General features: G+C 37.5%; 2 protein-coding genes and 1 pseudogene across 7 annotated transcripts; all 3 read right to left on the reverse strand.

The window, feature by feature from the left end:
* Positions 1-896: 896 nt before the first annotated feature.
* Positions 897-6998, reverse strand: LOC107626283 (putative disease resistance RPP13-like protein 1). Of its 5 annotated transcripts, none has more exons than XM_088504185.1 (6): positions 3457-6998; positions 3069-3172; positions 2806-2912; positions 2634-2702; positions 2264-2392; positions 897-2020 (listed from the first exon to the last, which is right to left on the reverse strand). In XM_088504185.1, the coding sequence occupies exons 1-2, from the start codon at positions 6992-6994 to the stop codon at positions 3156-3158; spliced, it is 3555 nt and encodes a 1184-aa protein (XP_088360311.1). In that variant the 5' UTR covers positions 6995-6998; the 3' UTR covers positions 897-2020; positions 2264-2392; positions 2634-2702; positions 2806-2912; positions 3069-3155. The 5 variants fall into 5 exon arrangements, with proteins under 5 accessions (XP_088360311.1, XP_088360310.1, XP_016184622.1 ...); XM_088504184.1 differs by having other exon boundaries at positions 2806-2957; XM_016329136.3 differs by having other exon boundaries at positions 2806-2977.
* Positions 6999-7897: 899 nt separating this feature from the next.
* Positions 7898-16316, reverse strand: LOC148575472 (putative disease resistance RPP13-like protein 1). 2 transcript variants are annotated; one of them, XM_088504187.1, is made up of 4 exons: positions 16178-16316; positions 15510-15607; positions 14583-15061; positions 9846-13290 (listed from the first exon to the last, which is right to left on the reverse strand). In XM_088504187.1, the coding sequence occupies exon 4, from the start codon at positions 13269-13271 to the stop codon at positions 9846-9848; it is 3426 nt and encodes a 1141-aa protein (XP_088360313.1). In that variant the 5' UTR covers positions 13272-13290; positions 14583-15061; positions 15510-15607; positions 16178-16316. The 2 variants fall into 2 exon arrangements, with proteins under 2 accessions (XP_088360314.1, XP_088360313.1); XM_088504188.1 differs by lacking the exons at positions 14583-15061; positions 15510-15607; positions 16178-16316 and adding an exon at positions 7898-9722 and having other exon boundaries at positions 9875-12787.
* On the reverse strand, positions 16264-17692 carry LOC148575473 (putative disease resistance protein RGA4; annotated as a pseudogene).
* Positions 17693-17790: the final 98 nt, after the last annotated feature.

Raw genomic sequence — 17790 nt, forward strand, 5'->3', positions numbered from 1 at the left:
AAAAATTGACTTCACCAGTTCATAAGACAAATTTCACATGACTTGCTTTAGAATACTCTTGTTATAATTTGTTCTGCACCAAGCTGAAGAAATTCCTTCACATGTCATCATGTATTTGTTTCATGCATCTTCTCCATAATGCTCCAACAGGCATATTTTAATGCATAATATATCTTTTTCCAAGCTACATGCGATATAGTATTTGTAACTTCAAAAGAATCACGTTATAAATTTTTCAGCATTCGTGTAACTTTTACATTCCCATCAGATTTTATATAACTATTGGGTATGCTAATTGAATTGATAGTTAAAATGAAAAGCACATAGCAACAGTGATACTCCTTTCTCAAAAATCTTCTGCCATCCACCATAAATATTGGACTTAGCAATTTACATATTTCTTGGCCTTCTTTACAAGATGGGTTGGAAAAGCAGAAAATGAAGTTGAAGCTAATTTAAACATCAAATGAACCATACATAAATTCAAACTCAACCATAGTTTGATTCTTCATGCCTTTTTTTAGATAATATTTTCTCTTAATTGTGATGTGCCTTATTTATAAGTATGAAGTTTTGCTTTGCACTAAAAAATTTCTCATCCCAAGTGTTACATTTTAATATCTTCAAGAACTTCGGCAGGAAGATGTTCAAGAAACTAAATATGAATTCTAAGAATTGGCATATGAATTGCAGCATAAAAGACAAAGAAGATGATAAATGTCTAAAAATATTAACTTAGGAAACAAGCTTCGCTTTGTAGTACTTTCAAAGGGTTACCCTAAATAACTTTTGGTGCCATCAAACTTTGATTTAGAGTTGCTGCCAAGTGCAAAGAAGAACAAACTTCTGCAAATAATGGGGTAAAGACAACATTTAAATAACAAGAAGGCCATATATGAATCAAAACTTAGACACCAGAAAATACAATTGCTGTTAACATGAAATTTCAGTTGCTACATGTCAGAAATCTCACTGCCCTCTATTGACACTAGTCATTGTTGAAGGAGCTGCAATATAAAAAAGCATAACAAAATACGTGTAGAAAGAAAGAGTTTTCAAGACTTTGTGAGAGAGATGATATGAAACTGAATTACCTCATTCATTGATTACAAACAAGATACAAAGGGAGAACCTTGTATATGTGAGGGAACTAGCCTATATAGAAAGATATCCAAAATGGACTCAAAACAGGAAGCTTAAAACAGAAACTAACACTCCGACTTACTATATAATATAGAATTGGAGGTTACAAACAAACTATTAGTCCTAGAGTTAAGCCCCACTTTAGTCTCTGAGATTGACGAGTTGTACTAATTTGGTCCCTGACTTTTCAATTGCTACAATTTGGTCCCCCAAATTCAAAAAAAGACACCAATGTAGTCCCTCGTGTATCTTCCTAACCCCAACCCCCCCCCCCCCAATAGTCAGAGTATTCATTGGAATAATTGTGTTTGGACTAAAACTTTACAAAGACAATTTGACACAGGTTTTGTGAGCAAATATACCATTTGATGATATAGTTTAGGGAATGTGAGACAAAAACAATTTATTCTTAATGATTTTATCCCTCTCACAAAGAAATAAAATAAAAAAGAATCTGATATTTAAAATGTTTTGATCTATTGTCTAAGAATGGATTGTGTGCCATTAATCACACAATGCACTCAATGCAAGAGCTCCTCATTTCTCTTGCTTCCATAGTCAAGTTTCTTCCATTTGCTTATAGTAAGCATTCAGCTATAAGCAACCTTGACGCCTCAGCCTTCCTTTTCCACCTTGGGTTGAGAAACACTGTCTTCATATTGTGTTGAGCTCCCATATCAGTTTAGCTTTCAAGGGAACAATTGTCCAACGGTGGATTTCACCATCCATTTTTTTGGGGAAGAAAAAAGGAAGAATCCAAAGTGGGAACCAGAGATGGTTGACCGTGAAACTTGAACGAAGGGAAGTCCCAGTCATAGATTCAGCAATTCTAAAGAAAAAAGCCATATTGAAATTCAGGGTCTGGATAATGAGAAACCTGTATAGAACAAAAATTGATAAGTTTAACATAAGAATCACAATGAGATACTGATGTTAAATGCTGATAAATTAGAAAAAGAACCGAAGTTTCATGAAAAAGACATCAACGAACCAATTAAGCTAGAATTGTGTTTTTATATACATATATTTAGTCAATTTAACTTCTTCACTAGGGTGTGGGAACCGAAGTTTTGCATTTTATATATTCAAAACTAGAGATGGGAAATTCTATTGCAATTACCCATCTAAAATGGATGAAGTGTGTGCTGTGCCAGGCACTCACAACATGCTTCAAACCGCAACCACCTTAAACTGGTTTTCATTGAATGCTTGCATTACCATATCTATGTATTTCTTGCAACATTAAACTCTGCATTTCAGACAGGGACAAGTATAATTAGATGGAGACAAGGAAAAAGTAGAGGCTTCATAGAAAAATTAATAGATGTTTAACATTAGAAAAAATAAAAAATAAAAAGAAGATAATAAATATAACAATTTAATAGAAAACATGGACAATCACTAATGTAATTCTGCTGAATGAAATCGTTAAGTGATTAAAACATGAAAACATGAAATGCATAGAATACATCAGTATCAGTGGTTAGTACCTCAGCCGAAAACAAATTGATAAAGACATCATCCTATCAACCAACAATCATTGGAGAAGCATTCCCAAACTGCTCTGCCACAATATATAAGAAATAAAAACATCAAAAAAACTTACTGAGAAATGAGACATTCCATATTAGTGAATAAATCTGGAAACAATGAAGCTTTCACCTTTTCACTTGGAAAAAGAATGGTGAATTCATTGCTAAGAATAGGCATTAACTCTTGGGAGCTCTGGAGTTGAAGGCCCTTGTGGCTTGTGGTCCCATCTTCCAGTGCTGACAAGGGATAATAGATTCGGAAATTGAAGGAAGGCAAGAAAGCTACCTCCATTGGCAAGGACCTTATTATTACATGAACTATGGACCTCAATAAATCGGAATGACTTCTAACAAATAAAACAAAATAATCTGTTTCATGAAGTATGTACATACCTCTTCCATGTATATTAGACGAAATCCTTGCATGGTGCACAAAAAGTGGGAAATCAGAATCAAGACGACTCATAATCTGCGTCTGACTCATAACATGAACCGCCCTGCAATCAAGCATACAAATACTGTAAGCAATAAAGACGAGATCATGAAAAAGATTACTTTTTTGTTTTTTCTTTTTTTCTAAGCATCTAATTTATTATATTTAACAAAATTGGAAAAATTTCCACCTGTAAGCTGTAATAGTTTTTTGTTTTCTTTTTTTTAAAAAAAATATTTAAAGAAAAAAACTTGTTGGTGAAACAGTAGGCACAGTACATGGAAATGAAAATGTTTGATGGTAACAATTAAATAGCATTTTAATTGGAGGGCGTGCAGTAACAATTACCTCTTTTGTATTGAATCCGTGGGTCGTTCATCTCTTCCAGCTTACTCCCCAATGGACATTTTCCCTTGATGTGGAGTTCTGATATGGAGGCAGGCAGGTTTTGTTGTGTGATATTCTCCAGCTTTGGACACTCTTCAATTCTTAATTGTTGGAGGGAGGTGAGATGGTGAAGGCCCTTGCAGTCTAGCGTCTCCAGATTTGAAAAGTACGACAATTGTAGATACTTGAGGGAAGCAGGAAGGCAACCCTCTCCTGGGAACCCCTTAACTTCATTCCAAAAGGAAAGGAAAAGATCGGTAAGGCCTTCACTCTGCAAACCGTTTGATGTTATCCACCTCTCTGCTTTCTGGCAGTTACAGATCACAAGAGTCGTCAAGCTCGGCGGGAGGCACTCCTCTCCAAAACAATCCATTTCTGGGCAATCCCGCATATACAGTTCCTCTAGGTGGGGCGCAGCAAAGCCTAGTCCCGGCAAGGATACTAAACTGGGGCACTCCAATATTGTGAGTTCCTTGAGATTTGGAAGGGCCCCCAATGGAAACATGGTCAGTGAATCACAGTTGTCAATATATATCTCCGTTAGGGACATGTGTTGCAGTGGCTCTGAGAATGTTAATTCTGAACAATCCTGGATTCTCAGATATTGGAATGAATCGGGCAAATAATCTCCTGAAATTGATATTGCTGACTCACACCCCTCGATCAACAAATTTTGGAGACACGGCGATTGGATGTGGGGTAGCCACTCCACTACATACTTCGCCAGCTTAGTCTCGAGAATTACTACGTCATGCGGTCCCGCAGACCAAAAACTCTTAGAACCATCTACAGTTAATTGGTGAAGCTTGGGAGCCCTGGGAAGTGAACACGCAAGCTCTTCGCATCTATAAATGGTAAGTTCCTCCAGAGCCGGAAGGTGAGCTGGCAGATCTCCACTTAACACCGGACACTCTTCTATTAAAAGCCTTTTAAGTTTCAGAAATCCATCAAAGTCATTAGGAAGATGCCACTCTCGCCAGCGACGCATTCTCCGAAATTCCAGAGTTTGAAGAGATCTGAAGGGTGTGCCCTGATGACATGATTCAGCGTTGTTGTAAAACTCACCACCAATTCTCTCCAACCCATCAAGTCCACATATCTCCAGATGCTGCAGAGACGGTAACTGTCCCAGTGAAGGAACCTGACGGCAATTCTTACAACTCAACAGAATCAGTTTGGTTACATTGGAGTAGGAAGAAAGGCCCAACCAATCGGGGAATATTTCACCGCTATAACCATTAATTGATAACTCTTCCAGGTTTCGGTGAGGTTGTAACTCCTCAAGTATGTCTCTTGCAGTTTCAACATCAACAATATAACCTTCTGTACGCCATTTCAATTCTAAAATGTTGATTTGCTTCTTGTTACCCATCTTCGCCTCCAAAGCTTCACGGCTGTTGTTCACATTCTCTAACTTGGAGATGCAAAGTGAGCCATGAAGGTTGTCAAGTGCTCCCAATTCTCTTGTCCCGTTCTCCTCATGCTTTCCCACAATATAATCACTTAAGAAATTCAGATGCTTTAACTGGCTCATTCCCTTCGGCATCTCTTTTAAAGAATCAGAACCTCTGATATCAAGATAGCGCAGGTTCACAAGATCTTGCATACGGCTAGGAAGCATCTCCAGCTTCTTACAATAACTCAACTTCAACGTTTGGAGATTGTATAATTTACACAATGATTCAGGCAATGTGACAATAGGTATTCCAGAGAGATTCAAATAACGCAAATGGATCATCTCACCTATTGAATCAGGCAATGACAGGATTTGAAAGGTACGAAATGACAAAACTCTTAAACACTTTAATTGTTGTGGCCAAAAATCACATTTAATATCAATTGATTTAGCCTGAACACATAGAAATGTTCTCATATATATTGCTCCATTATAGGCCTCAAGAAAACTTGAGATTGGACCCTGATTATATGACAAATGACGGGTTTTGCTGTCTGCCATGTGTGGATTGCCAAATTCAAAGACTCTGGAAAAGAATTTTCCAGCAAAAAACGTTGCTAAATCATGCATGAGATCGTGCATTACAAATAACCCAGCACCAGCACTAGAAAGTTGAAAAAATGATCTTGCAACTAATTCATCAAAATATGCACAACCAATATTTTCTAATGTGTTTTTTTCCATTGGTTGTAAGAGACCTTCAGCCATCCACAACAAGATTAATTCATCTTTGTCAAATTGATAATCTTCAGGATACAATGAGCAATAAATAAAGCACCGCTTTAAATGTGAAGGGAGATAGTGATAGCTAACCCTTAATGCTGGAACAATCTTATTTTCATCTTCGGGGAGTTCCCAAATTTCACTTTCAAGTATATTCTCCCAATCCCCTAGATTATACTTATTGCGCAGTAAGCCTCCAAGTGTCTTCACAGCCAAAGGTAACCCCTTACACTTTTCAACAATTTTTTTACCAATTGGTTCTAGAGTTGCATATTGTTCGGAATTAGTAGAAACAGATGAATGCTTCAAAAACACCGACCAACAATCTTTGCCTGACAATAAACTTAGTTGATAATGTCGATTAGGAGCTACGAACACAGAAGCAACCTTTTCACTACGGGTTGTTAAGAGAATTTTACTTCCATTATTCCCATACCGAAAAGGTCTTAGAAAATCCTCCCATGTGTCTTGTTGATCATTCCAGATATCATCCAAAATAACTAAGAATGTCTTTCCTATCAGCTTTTCCTTCAAATCAGATTGAAGAAAATCAAAATTGTCCATATTACAAGGACGGGAATCTAGTGCCGCTATTATTGTCCTTGTAACATGAACAGGATCGGAATTTTCAGCTACACACACCCACACTCTAGTGTCAAATTTTTTCACCACTTGGACATCACTGTAAACCAGTTGAGCCAGAGTAGTTTTTCCTATTCCGCCCATACCCACAATGGGGATCACAGTCACAGGTGATTCAGCATGACAAGCATCATCTAGCAACAATTTGATTATCTCTTCCTTGTCGTTGTCCCGACCAAAAATGTCAGAACTTACAACGAGAGATGTGGATGGAGTTCTCCATGACGACATGTCCACCTTGATGCACTCTTTCAGACGATGATAATTTTTCTTTGCTACAACAGACTCTAGTGTACCGACTATTTTTTCCATACCACTACTGTCTTCAATATATGAATCAACAACACGAGACCGGGAAGAAGAGTTACCTGGATCCGTTTGAGTGGCAGCGATAGCGGCTTCAGTGGAGAGTTCATCGAGCAAGTCATCGGCCATATAGAGAGCATCTTGGAGATCAACAAGCCACTTCTTGACTCTCTTGTCAGTGAACTGCTTCTGCTCAGCATCATCAAGAACGGGTCCAACCTCATACAGACTTTTCTCCAACCTTCCAAGCAACTCCTGGGAACAGTAGTTTCCTTCAAGGACAGAGTCATCTTCAAGTATTGAAGACAACTTGTCTAAAACGGCATCAACAAAGGAAGTGAGATACGCTCCACCATCAAGTTTTGCAGACATGATTGAATCTCAAGTGCAGCAGAAGATGAGAAAGAAAGAAAGGCGATGGATATGGAAAGGGTTCGCACTTTGCAGTGTAATTTAGTCTCTGGATTTTCTCAAACAGAAGCTATGGGAAATGTCCTTTCATTTAGAATCCTTCCAAAACAAAGCAATGACTAAATTCAAACAACTTTGTCGGTGTTGTCCTTTCATTTGTTTAACACTTTGTTAGTGTGTTTCTCGTATTTCAAGGTAAATTAAAACAACTTGTGAATAAATAATATATTTAAGAGAAGTGTGTGGAAATTTTGTTAATCAAAGACGTACATGTGAAAAGAGATCTTTCACATGATTCTTGTCTTTGCTCTCTTAGATGTATTCTATGAAAATAAACTTCCATTGCACATTGTAACATGAGATGGTCAAAATAGGAGTACATTCGTTTTTTAAATTAGTTTTTGGAAATTTTTTTATTTAATTTATCTTTTAAATATTTTAAGCTAACTACGTTAGTCTTTCTGTCAATTTTTTTTTATTAATAGTAATAAAATTTGTTGATGTAGCATGTTAAGTAACACTATAACTCACATTTAAAAATTCTAATTGATTATTAACATAATAAATTTATTAAATTAAATTAAAATCTAATTAAAAGAGAATTTTAAAATATTATAGGGAGAAAAAGACAAAAAAGGTGTAGAAACGTAGGTGGTTCTCTTGATTGCTTTTTGTGCTACATAAAGAGTAATGCTTTATATATGATAGGGTAAAATGTCTGAGATTGTTTTGATTAATTCACCTACGCTTCTATTTCAATTGGCCTCCTTTCACTATGAAGTATAATAGCTAGTATATGGATTACACATTATACAACATACAAGACTAAGTAGTAATATATGCCTAGAGGGTACATTTCTTAACTTACAAACAAATTTTGCATTTTTAGTTAGTTTAAAAAGGTTCCCTGAAAAAAGACAATAACACCTGACTGACTAAAAATACAGAATGGAAAGTTACAAAGGAACTCTAAAGTCCTGACATCCCACCTCAAACTCAGGGTATTCCTTGGTAAAAACTCACAATTTTCAGAAACAGATTTGACATCGGTTTCATGTGAGACACAAACAATTTATTCTTAATTATTTTATCCCTCCCAAAAAGAAAACCGAATTTAAAAATTAAAATGTTTAGATATATTCTGTAAGACTGGATTATGTGCCATTGACAACTTTTCAGTCGTGAACATCTTCAACATTCTCAGGCATTAGACTGTTGCTGCTATTTCAGTCAATGTGATGCCCCTTGTCACTCTTGATTAATTAAATCAAATTGAAGAGATTATGTTAAACACCAGCATGCATTTATATAATGTAAAATTGATTGACTTTTATGCCCTTGCACGCAGCAAAAGTGAAACCACAGACACAGAAGTTCTCTCTTCGGCTTCCATTAAAACAGCAGAATGAGAAGGCACAACATGTCCACTAGGATAATCCACTTTGAAGTTCCATATCTGAGTTCAGCAATAGATCGTGCCTATGGTTGAACGGAGAAATTCAAGTTACTCTGTTGTAATATCAGGTTAGCTCGATGAAATCCAAGATTATTACAACATCAACAAATAATTCATACAATAAGTATAATGCCGATTTCACTTAGGTGACAAATAACACCACATTTATCAACAAAGTTTGAGTGTCTCAATTAATCATCACAATTCAGTCACATGCTCAGGCATTAAACACTTGAAAAAAAAAAATCTGCATGAATTTTCTTATGCAAAAGAAAATCTTGGTACATAAAGTAAACATTTGGACAACATGCAATAACTTCTGGAGAGGATGAAACAAATAACCATTGAAAATGTTGGATCATCAATTCCATTTCATATCAACCTTATATATGCGAGGAAACTAGTCAATAGAGAAAGAGATTCAAAACAGACCCAAACAGAAAGTGTAAAACAGAAATTAAAACCCTAACTAAATTTGAGTTACGACCAACTCTTATAATCTTGTTCCTAAGTTCCCAACTAAAACTCACGGTATTCCCTGGTAAAACTTGAGTTTGGACTTAATGAACTAGTGATGGTTGACCATGAAACTTTAATGAATAATTTGAATGAGATATCTAAACATAAAATTATTTTTACTTTTCTAAAAGATCTTTAAAAAAAAGATAACTCGAAAAAAGATATTTGAAGTATAGTGGGATATTAACATTCAGTTTTTTCTTTTCTCTGTTTTTTCTTTTTGTTTGCCTAAACAACCCCCCCCCCCTTCTCTCAAAAACAAAAAAAGCTGCAAGAATGTTGGGCAGATCAATTTTGATTGAAGATGATAATAATAAAAGTGAGATTAGCATCACATAATAGAATTCGATGAGGTCAAATGAGAAAGATCCAATGCAAGAGTATGTGGGGAAAAACCAAAAAATAAATAAATAAACTTGTCAAATTGAATTAAAAACTGGAGCACCTTCAAAATGGATGAAGTGTGTGCTGTGCCAAGCACTCACAAAGACGCTTGAAACCACAAAACATCCTTGCACTGGTTTTAATAGAATGCTTGCATTATCATATCTATGAATTTCTTGCAACATTAAACTCTGCATTCGAGAATTGATATGACTTTGCAAATCAAACGGAATAATGTATTTCATAAAGTATGATCGCACCTCCTCCTTAACATATTACTAGACAGAATCCTTGCATGTTGCAGAAATCAACGAAACTAGTCCTCCTAGTCTGCAATCAAGGGGAAAAGATATATTTAAAATTAAGGGGAAAAATTGGTTTGGCATATTAACAATGCAAAGAGAATGTTTGGTGGGAACAATTAGCATTGTAATTGGAGAGCGTGCAGTGAGTTTAGGGAAGATAAGAGCAAAAACAATTACCTGTGTCGAATTGAATTCGTGGATCGTTCATCTCTTCCAGCTTACTCCTCAAAGGACATTCTCCCCTGATGTGGAGTTTTGATATGGAGGCAGGCAGGTTTTCTTGTGTGATATTCTCCAGCTTTCGACAGTAGTCAATTGTTAAATTTTGGAGGAAGGAGAGTTGGTGAAGGCCCTTGCAGTCTAGCGTCTCCAGATTTGAAAACCACGACAAATGTAGATACTCGAGGGAAGCAGGAAGGCAACCCTCTCCCGGGAACGACTTAACTTCATCCCATGGACCAATGCTAAGATGGGTAAGGCCTTCACTCTGCAAACCCTTTGATGTTATCCACCTCTCTAGTTTCTCGCAGCAGCCACCGATACGAAGAGTTGTCAAGCTCGGCGGGAGGCACTCCTCTCCAAAACAATCCATTTCTGGGCAATCTGAGATATACAGTGTCTTGAGATTTGGAAGGGCCCCCAATGGAAACAACGTCACTGAATCACACCGGTTCACGTATATCTGCGTTAGAGACTTGTGTTGCAGTGGCTCTGAGAATGTTAATTTTGAACACCCCGTGATTTCCAGATATTGTAATGAATCGGGCAAATAGTCTCCTGAAATTGATATGGCTGACGAACACTTGCAGATTATCAAACTTTGGAGACACGGCAACGATTGGATGTGGAGCAGGCACTCCAATACGGACTTCGCCGGCATAATGCTAAGATGCTGAAGCTTGGGAGCTCTCGGAAGTGAACACGAAAGTTCTTCACATTCCCAAATGCTAAGTTCCTCCAGAGCTGGAAGGTGAGCAGGCAGATCTCCACTTAACACCGGACAGTGAAGTATTGAAAAGTTTTTAAGTTTTGGAAATCCATCAAACTCATCAGGAATATGCCACTCTCGCCAGCGAGGCATTTTATCAAATCTCAGACTTAGAAGAGATCTGAAGGGTGTCCCCTGATGAGATGATTCAGGGTTGTTGTAAAACTCACCACCAATTCTCTCCAACCCATCAAGTCCCGTGATATCCAGATGCTGCAGAGACGGTAACTGTCCCAACGAAGGAAGCTGACGACAATTCTTACAACTCCTCAGACTCAATTTAGTCATATTGGAGTAGCAAGAAAAGCCTAACCAATCGGGGAATATTTCACCCCTATAACCTTCAATTGATAACTCTTTCAAGTTTCGGTGAGGTTGTAACTCCTCAAGTAAATCTCTTGCACTTTCAACATCAACAATATCACCTCTACGCCATTTCAATTCTAAAATGTTGATGTGCTTCTTGTTACCCATCTTCGCCTCCAAAGCTTCACGGCTGTTGTTCACATTCTCTAACTTGGAGATGCAAAGTGAGCCATGAAGATCATCAAGTGCTCCCAATTCTCTTATCCCATTCTCCACTTGCTTCCCGACAATATAACCAGTTAAGAAGTTCAGATGCTTTAACTTACTCATTCCTTTTGGCATCTCTTCTAAACGATCAGCTCCCCTGATATCAAGATGGCGTAGGTTCACAAGATCTTGCATGCCGTTGGGAAGCATCTTTAGCATCCAACAATCCCTCAACTTCAACGTTTGAAGATTGTATAATTTAGACAATGATTCCGGCAATGTGAGAATAGGTGTTCCAAAGAGATCCAAATAACGCAAATGGATCAACTCACCTATTGAATCAGGCAATGACAGGATTTTAAAACGACAAAATGACAAAACTCTTGAACACTTTAATTGTTGTAGCCAAAAATCACATTCAATATCATTTAATTGAGCATGAACACATAGAAATGTTCTCATATATATTGCTCCATTATAGGGCTCTAGAAAACTTGAGATTGGATCCCAATATGACAAATGACGAGTTTTGCTATCTGCCATGTGTGGATTGCCAAATTTGTCGACTCTGGAAAGGAATTTTCCAGCAAAAAACGTTGCTAGATCATGCATGAGATCGTGCATTACAAATAACCCAGCATCATCACTAGAAAGTTGAAAAAATGATCTTGCAACTAATTCATCAAAATAAGCACAACCAATATCTTCTAATGCATTGTTTTCAATTGGCTGTAAGAGATCTTCAGCCATCCACAACAAGACTAATTCATCTTTGTCAAATTGATAATCTTCAGGATACAGTGAGCAATAAACAAAGCATCGCTTTAAATGTGAAGGGAGGTAGTGATAGCTAACTCTTAATGCAGGAATAATCTTACTTTCATCTTCCGGGAGTTCCCAAATTTCACTTTTAAGTATATTCTCCCAATCCCTTACATTATACTTATTGCGCAGTAAGCCTCCAAGTGTCTTCACAGCCAAAGGTAACCCCTTACACTTTTCAACAATTTTTCTACCAATTGGTTCTAGAGTTGCATATTGTTCGGAATTAGTAGAAACAGATGAATGCTTCAAAAACACCGACCAACAATCTTCTCCTGACAATAAACTTAATTGATAATGTCGATTAGGAGCTACGAACACAGAAGCAACCTTTTCACTCCGGGTTGTTAAGAGAATTTTACTTCCAATATTCCCATCCCGAAAAGGTTTTAGGAAATCCTCCCATGTGTCTCGATGATCATGCCAGACATCATCCAAAACAATTAAGAATTTCTTTTCTGTTAAATTTTTTTTTAAAGTAGTTTGAAGAAAATCAAAATTGTCCATGGTACAAGGATAGGAATCTATTGCTCCTATTATTGTCCTTGTAACATGAACAGGGTCGGGATTTTCAGCAACACACACCCATACTCTCGTGTCAAAATTTTCCACCACTTTGACATCATTGTAAACCAGTTGAGCCAACGTAGTTTTTCCTATTCCGCCCATACCCACAATGGGGATCACAGTTACAGATGATTCAGCATGACGAGTATCATCTAACAGCAATTTGATTATCTTCTCCTTGTCTTCATCCCGACCAAAAATGTCAGAACTTACAACGAGAGATGTGGATGGAGTTCTCCATGACGACATGTCCACCTTGGGGCACTCTTTCAGACGATGATAATTTTTCTTTGCTACAACAGACTCTAGTGTACAAACTATTTTTTCCATGTCACCAGTATCTTCAATATATGAATCAACAAGAGAAGAACAGGAAGAAGAGATACCTGGATCTCTTAGAGTGGTGGCGATGGCGGCCTTAGTGGAGAGTTCATCGACCAAATCATCAGCAAAATAGAGAGCATCTTGGAGATCAACAAGCCACTTCTTCACTTTCTTGTTAGTGAACTGCTTCTGCTCAGCATCATCAAGAACAGGTCCAACCTCATACATAGTTTTCTCCAACCTTCCAAGCAAGATGTTCCTTTCCACAAATGAGTCGTCTTCAAGTATTGGAGAAAGCTTCTCCAAAATAGCATCAACAAAGGAAGTGAGATATGCTCCACCATAAAGTTTTGCAGCCATGATTGGATCTCAAGTGCAGCTGATGAGATCACAAGGAAGAAAGAAAGGTGAAGGATGAGGGAAGAAGGGTTCACAGTTTGCAATGTACTCTCTGGGTTTTCTCAAACAGGAGCTAAGAAAAGTGTTTGATTTGTGATGACTAAAATTGACTTGATGAATGATGAGCTTTATGGTCTTGGGACAAAATCAAGTGGTGCAATAATGCTGGCTTTTACGTACAGCACCATGATAAAGATGATTATGTCGGAGGACAATTACGGAATTAGCCATCAGTGAAAATTTTCGCCTTTTCATGTTATTCTCAATAATATTATTTCAACATACAATTAGTTTCCACAAATCTTGTTCATTATTATTAAAAAAAAGAAATAAAAATTGAAACACATTTCAAAATAAATACTCTTAATTTTTTCTTAAATAATGTTGTTACACCTTATAGGTCTGAAAATTTTTTTTATTCCTAACCTTTTTTTTCACACAAAATCATTTTAAAATTTAACTTAGTTTTAAAATGGTCTTTCAAGTACTAAAATACCCTTCTCTTTTCTCACCAAATATCCAATTTTTATTCTTCTTTTTCTTGCTTCTCCATCACCAGCAACAACAACAATAAAATCACCAGCAGCGGCGGAGCGCACCAAGTCACCATCCTCCACTGGGAACAATAACAGCGAGCTGTCGCCGCAGGAGTCGAACCAGTTCCTACCGATCGCAAACGTGAGCAGGATCATGAAGAAGGCTCTCTCTCCCTCTGGCTCTGATTCTCGACGGCGACGGCGACCCCAAGCCTGGCCGGCGACAGCGACGGCGACGGCAGCTCCAACCCTCGCCGGCGCCGTCCCCCTTTCCCCTCTTCTTCCCTTCCCCTTCTTCTTCTTACTTCCCCCCTCCCCTCGCCTGATCTCCCCCTTCTTCCCTCTTATCCATTCTGTTTTTTTTTTTTTCTCCTTTTCTTAATTTATAATTTTTTTGGTTAGGAGTAGTTTGGTAATAAAAATTATAATTTTAGAACAAATCACTATTTTAAAACTAAGTTAAACCTTAGGAACGATTTTGTATACAAAAAATAGTTGGAAACGAACAAATTTTTCGACAAACCTTAAGACAAAAATTGTACTTAACCCTTCTTAATAATATAAGCAAGTGTTCTTACTTCTTAGTAAGGTAACAAATAACACCTCCAAGTGAGTGTCGAAATTAATCATCACAATTCAGTCAAATGCCCAAACACTAAAAATTGCAAATTACAGAACCACAACATATATATATAGACAGCATGCAATAGCTTTAGAAAAGAATGAAATAAATTACCTGTTGAAGATGTAACATCTAATCCATCTCCTATATCAACTTCAATCCTGCATACGTTGGAAATTTTGTACCAAACTTTTGAGCTTTATTTGGAGAAATTCTTTCGTCCTCATTGAGGAAGAAATTTTCGGCCCCGGATATCATCTTCACCTTTTATTGATGCAGATCCCAATACTTTTACTCTCAAAATTGCAAAATCACTGCAATGGCTTAAGATATATGCAGGGGAAGAATAGAAAAGCTCCCCCTCGTTCAGGATTTAAGAAATTTTCCTTCATTTGGCAGTGTACATCTAGCAGTTTACTTTTATTGTTGGAAGAGTCAGATTAGAGAAGAAGAAGCAGCTCTACTCAGGCTTTTTAGCTGGAGTGCAACCGAGCATTGAATTGTGACCAGTTTACGCTAGCAGTCCCCATCATAGATTCACCAATTTCAGGGAAGAAATCATATGTTTTCAGGGTCTTCGGGAGGCCCAATACCTGTACAGGATAACAAAATTGTTAATTGTCGAGTTTACTATAAGAAGCATAATGAGATAGCACCATAATGCCGCAGAATATTGAAAGTATAACATTTGTTTTATGAAGGATGAAACATCAACCAATGGAGCTAGAGTTGTGTTTATATAGATATATTTAACGAATTAAATTTTTGCCAGATTGGTTATGATCTTCTAATGTCTTTCAGTTAGCAACACCAAGAAATTAATGATCAACACACTCACTGGATGCTTGAAACTGCATATCGAGGAAGCCTTTCACAACCACTGTTAGTTTATCATCGAATATTTGCATTATCATATCTATGAAACAATTTTCTTGCAATCTTAGACTGCGCATTTAAAACGAAGACAAGTATAATTAGATGGAGACAAGGATTTAAATAATGCATAACATGAGCACAAAAAAACTATAAACCTTAAGTTACCTTTGATTATTGACTTCTTTTGCAGTCTTTATTCACAAAATTAGTTGCTCTAGAGGGATTCATTGGTATAGCAAGTTGATCTGTGTGTTCTTACACACCTGAAGAAAGCAAGGTATGATTATGTAGGCAATTCCAATATACAGAAACAGTGTAAGTGGTAGCACCGTAGCAGCAATAGCAACACACAAACACAATGACAGAACTCAAACTATATAACACCCTATTAAATGAATATATATTAGAAATTGTAGATATTGACTATGGAAGTGTATTGGGACTAACATGCAGCTTCTGGATAACGACACCCTATAATTCAAAAGTTGGCATGACTTCACACATATCAAACAGAATAATCCATGTCATAAAGTATGGACGTAAGTCTTCCATAGTACATTAATAGACAGAACCCTTACATGATGCAAAAATGGTAGAAAATCAGAATCAACACTAGTCATCCTCTTATTCTGTAGTCAAGTATGAAAATTGGCCAATAATTGTTTTTTCTTGTGCCTGACACAGTAGCCAGGGTCTAGAGAAATGGCTAAGAATGAAAAGATACAAAATATAGTGATGGTGTATTAACAAAGAATGAAAATGTTTGGTGCCAACAATTAGCATTGTAATTGGACAACGTGCAGTGAGCTTAGAGAAGAGCCAAAAACAATTACCTGTGGACGATGTCAGTTTCAGATTGAATCTTTTCCAGCAGGCAGCAACTTTTCTTTCTGTGATATTCTCCAGCTTAAGAGAGTCTTCAATACTTAAGGCCCTTACAGTCTAGCGTCTCCAGATCTCGAAAGTTCCACAATTTTAGAGACTCAAGAGAAGCAGGAAGGCAAGATGGGTAAGGCCTTCACTCCGCAATCTCCAACTTGATAGCTTCTCCCATCCACAGATCCCAAGAGTTGTCAAGCTCAGTGGCAGGCACTCCTCTCTAAAAGAATCCATTGAGATGCTTAAAGAATGGAGACTTGGAAGAGCGTCATAATCATCGTCATATGTTACCACAACGTAATCCATGTTTGCACACTTATCGATTTTGAGTCTCATGAGATTTGGAAGGTCCCCCAACGGAAGCAACATCAGTGAATCACAATTGGACACATCTATCTCCGTTAGGAATATGTGTTGCAGTTGCTCGGAGAATGTTAACTTTGAACACCAAGTGAGTTCCAGATATCGCAACGAAGCGGGTAAATAATATCCTGAAATTGATATGGCTGAACAACACTTTCTGATCTTCAGAAGTCAGACACGAGGCGGTTGGATGTGCGGCAGGCATTCCAATACGGACATTGCCAGCTGGGTTTCTGAAATAACTACCTCCTGCGGTGCCAGATTCCCAACATAAGTCTCACTTACACATAACTGGCTAAGCTTGGGAGATTTCGGCAGTGGACATGCAAGCTCCTTGCATTTCCAGATGCTAAGTTTCTCCAGAGCCGGAAGGCGAGCAGGCAGATCTCCACTTAACACCGGACATTGTTCTATTGAAAGCCTTTTAACTTTGGGAAATCCATCAAACTCATCAGGAATATGCCACTCCCACTAGCCACGCATTTTCTTAAATGCCAGACTTTCAAGAGCTTTGAAAGGCGTCTCATGCTGTAATGATTCATTGTTTTTGTAAAACTCACAATCAATTTTCACCATCTCATCAAGTTCAAAAAACTCCAGATGCTGTAAAGCGGGTAACTGTCCGAGTGAAGGGAGCTGGCGGCAATTCTTACAACGACTCAGACTCAGTTTAGTCATACTGCCGTAGGAAGAAAGGCTGAAGCCTAACCAATCTGGGAATATTTCACCCCTATAATTCTCAATCGATAACTCTTTCAAGTTTTGATGAGGTTGTAAGTCGGGAAGCATGTCTCTTTCAGTTTGAACATCAATAATATCACGATATTGTCTCCATTTCAACTCTAAACTGTTGATGTGCTTCTTGTTACCCAGCTTTGCCTTTAAAGCTTCACTGCTGTTGCTGACATTCCCTAGGTTGGAAATTCAAAATGAGCCATAAAGATCGTCAAGTGTTCCCAATTCTCTTATCCCATTCTCCACTTTCTTCCCGATAATATAACCACTTAAGAAATTCAGATGCTTTAACTTACTTTTCCTTTTGGCATCTCTTTTAAACGACTAGGTACTCTAATATCAAGATGGCACAGGTTCACAAGATCTTGCATACAGCTAGGAAGCGTCTCTAGATTCTCACAATTACTCAACTTCAAAGGTTTGGAGATTGTATAATCTACACAATGACTCAGACAATTTCAGCAAGTAA

The sequence above is a fragment of the Arachis ipaensis genome, chromosome B2, assembly GCF_059453495.1.
Source record: "Arachis ipaensis isolate K30076 ecotype BB chromosome B2, ASM5945349v1, whole genome shotgun sequence".
NCBI lineage: Eukaryota > Viridiplantae > Streptophyta > Magnoliopsida > Fabales > Fabaceae > Arachis > Arachis ipaensis.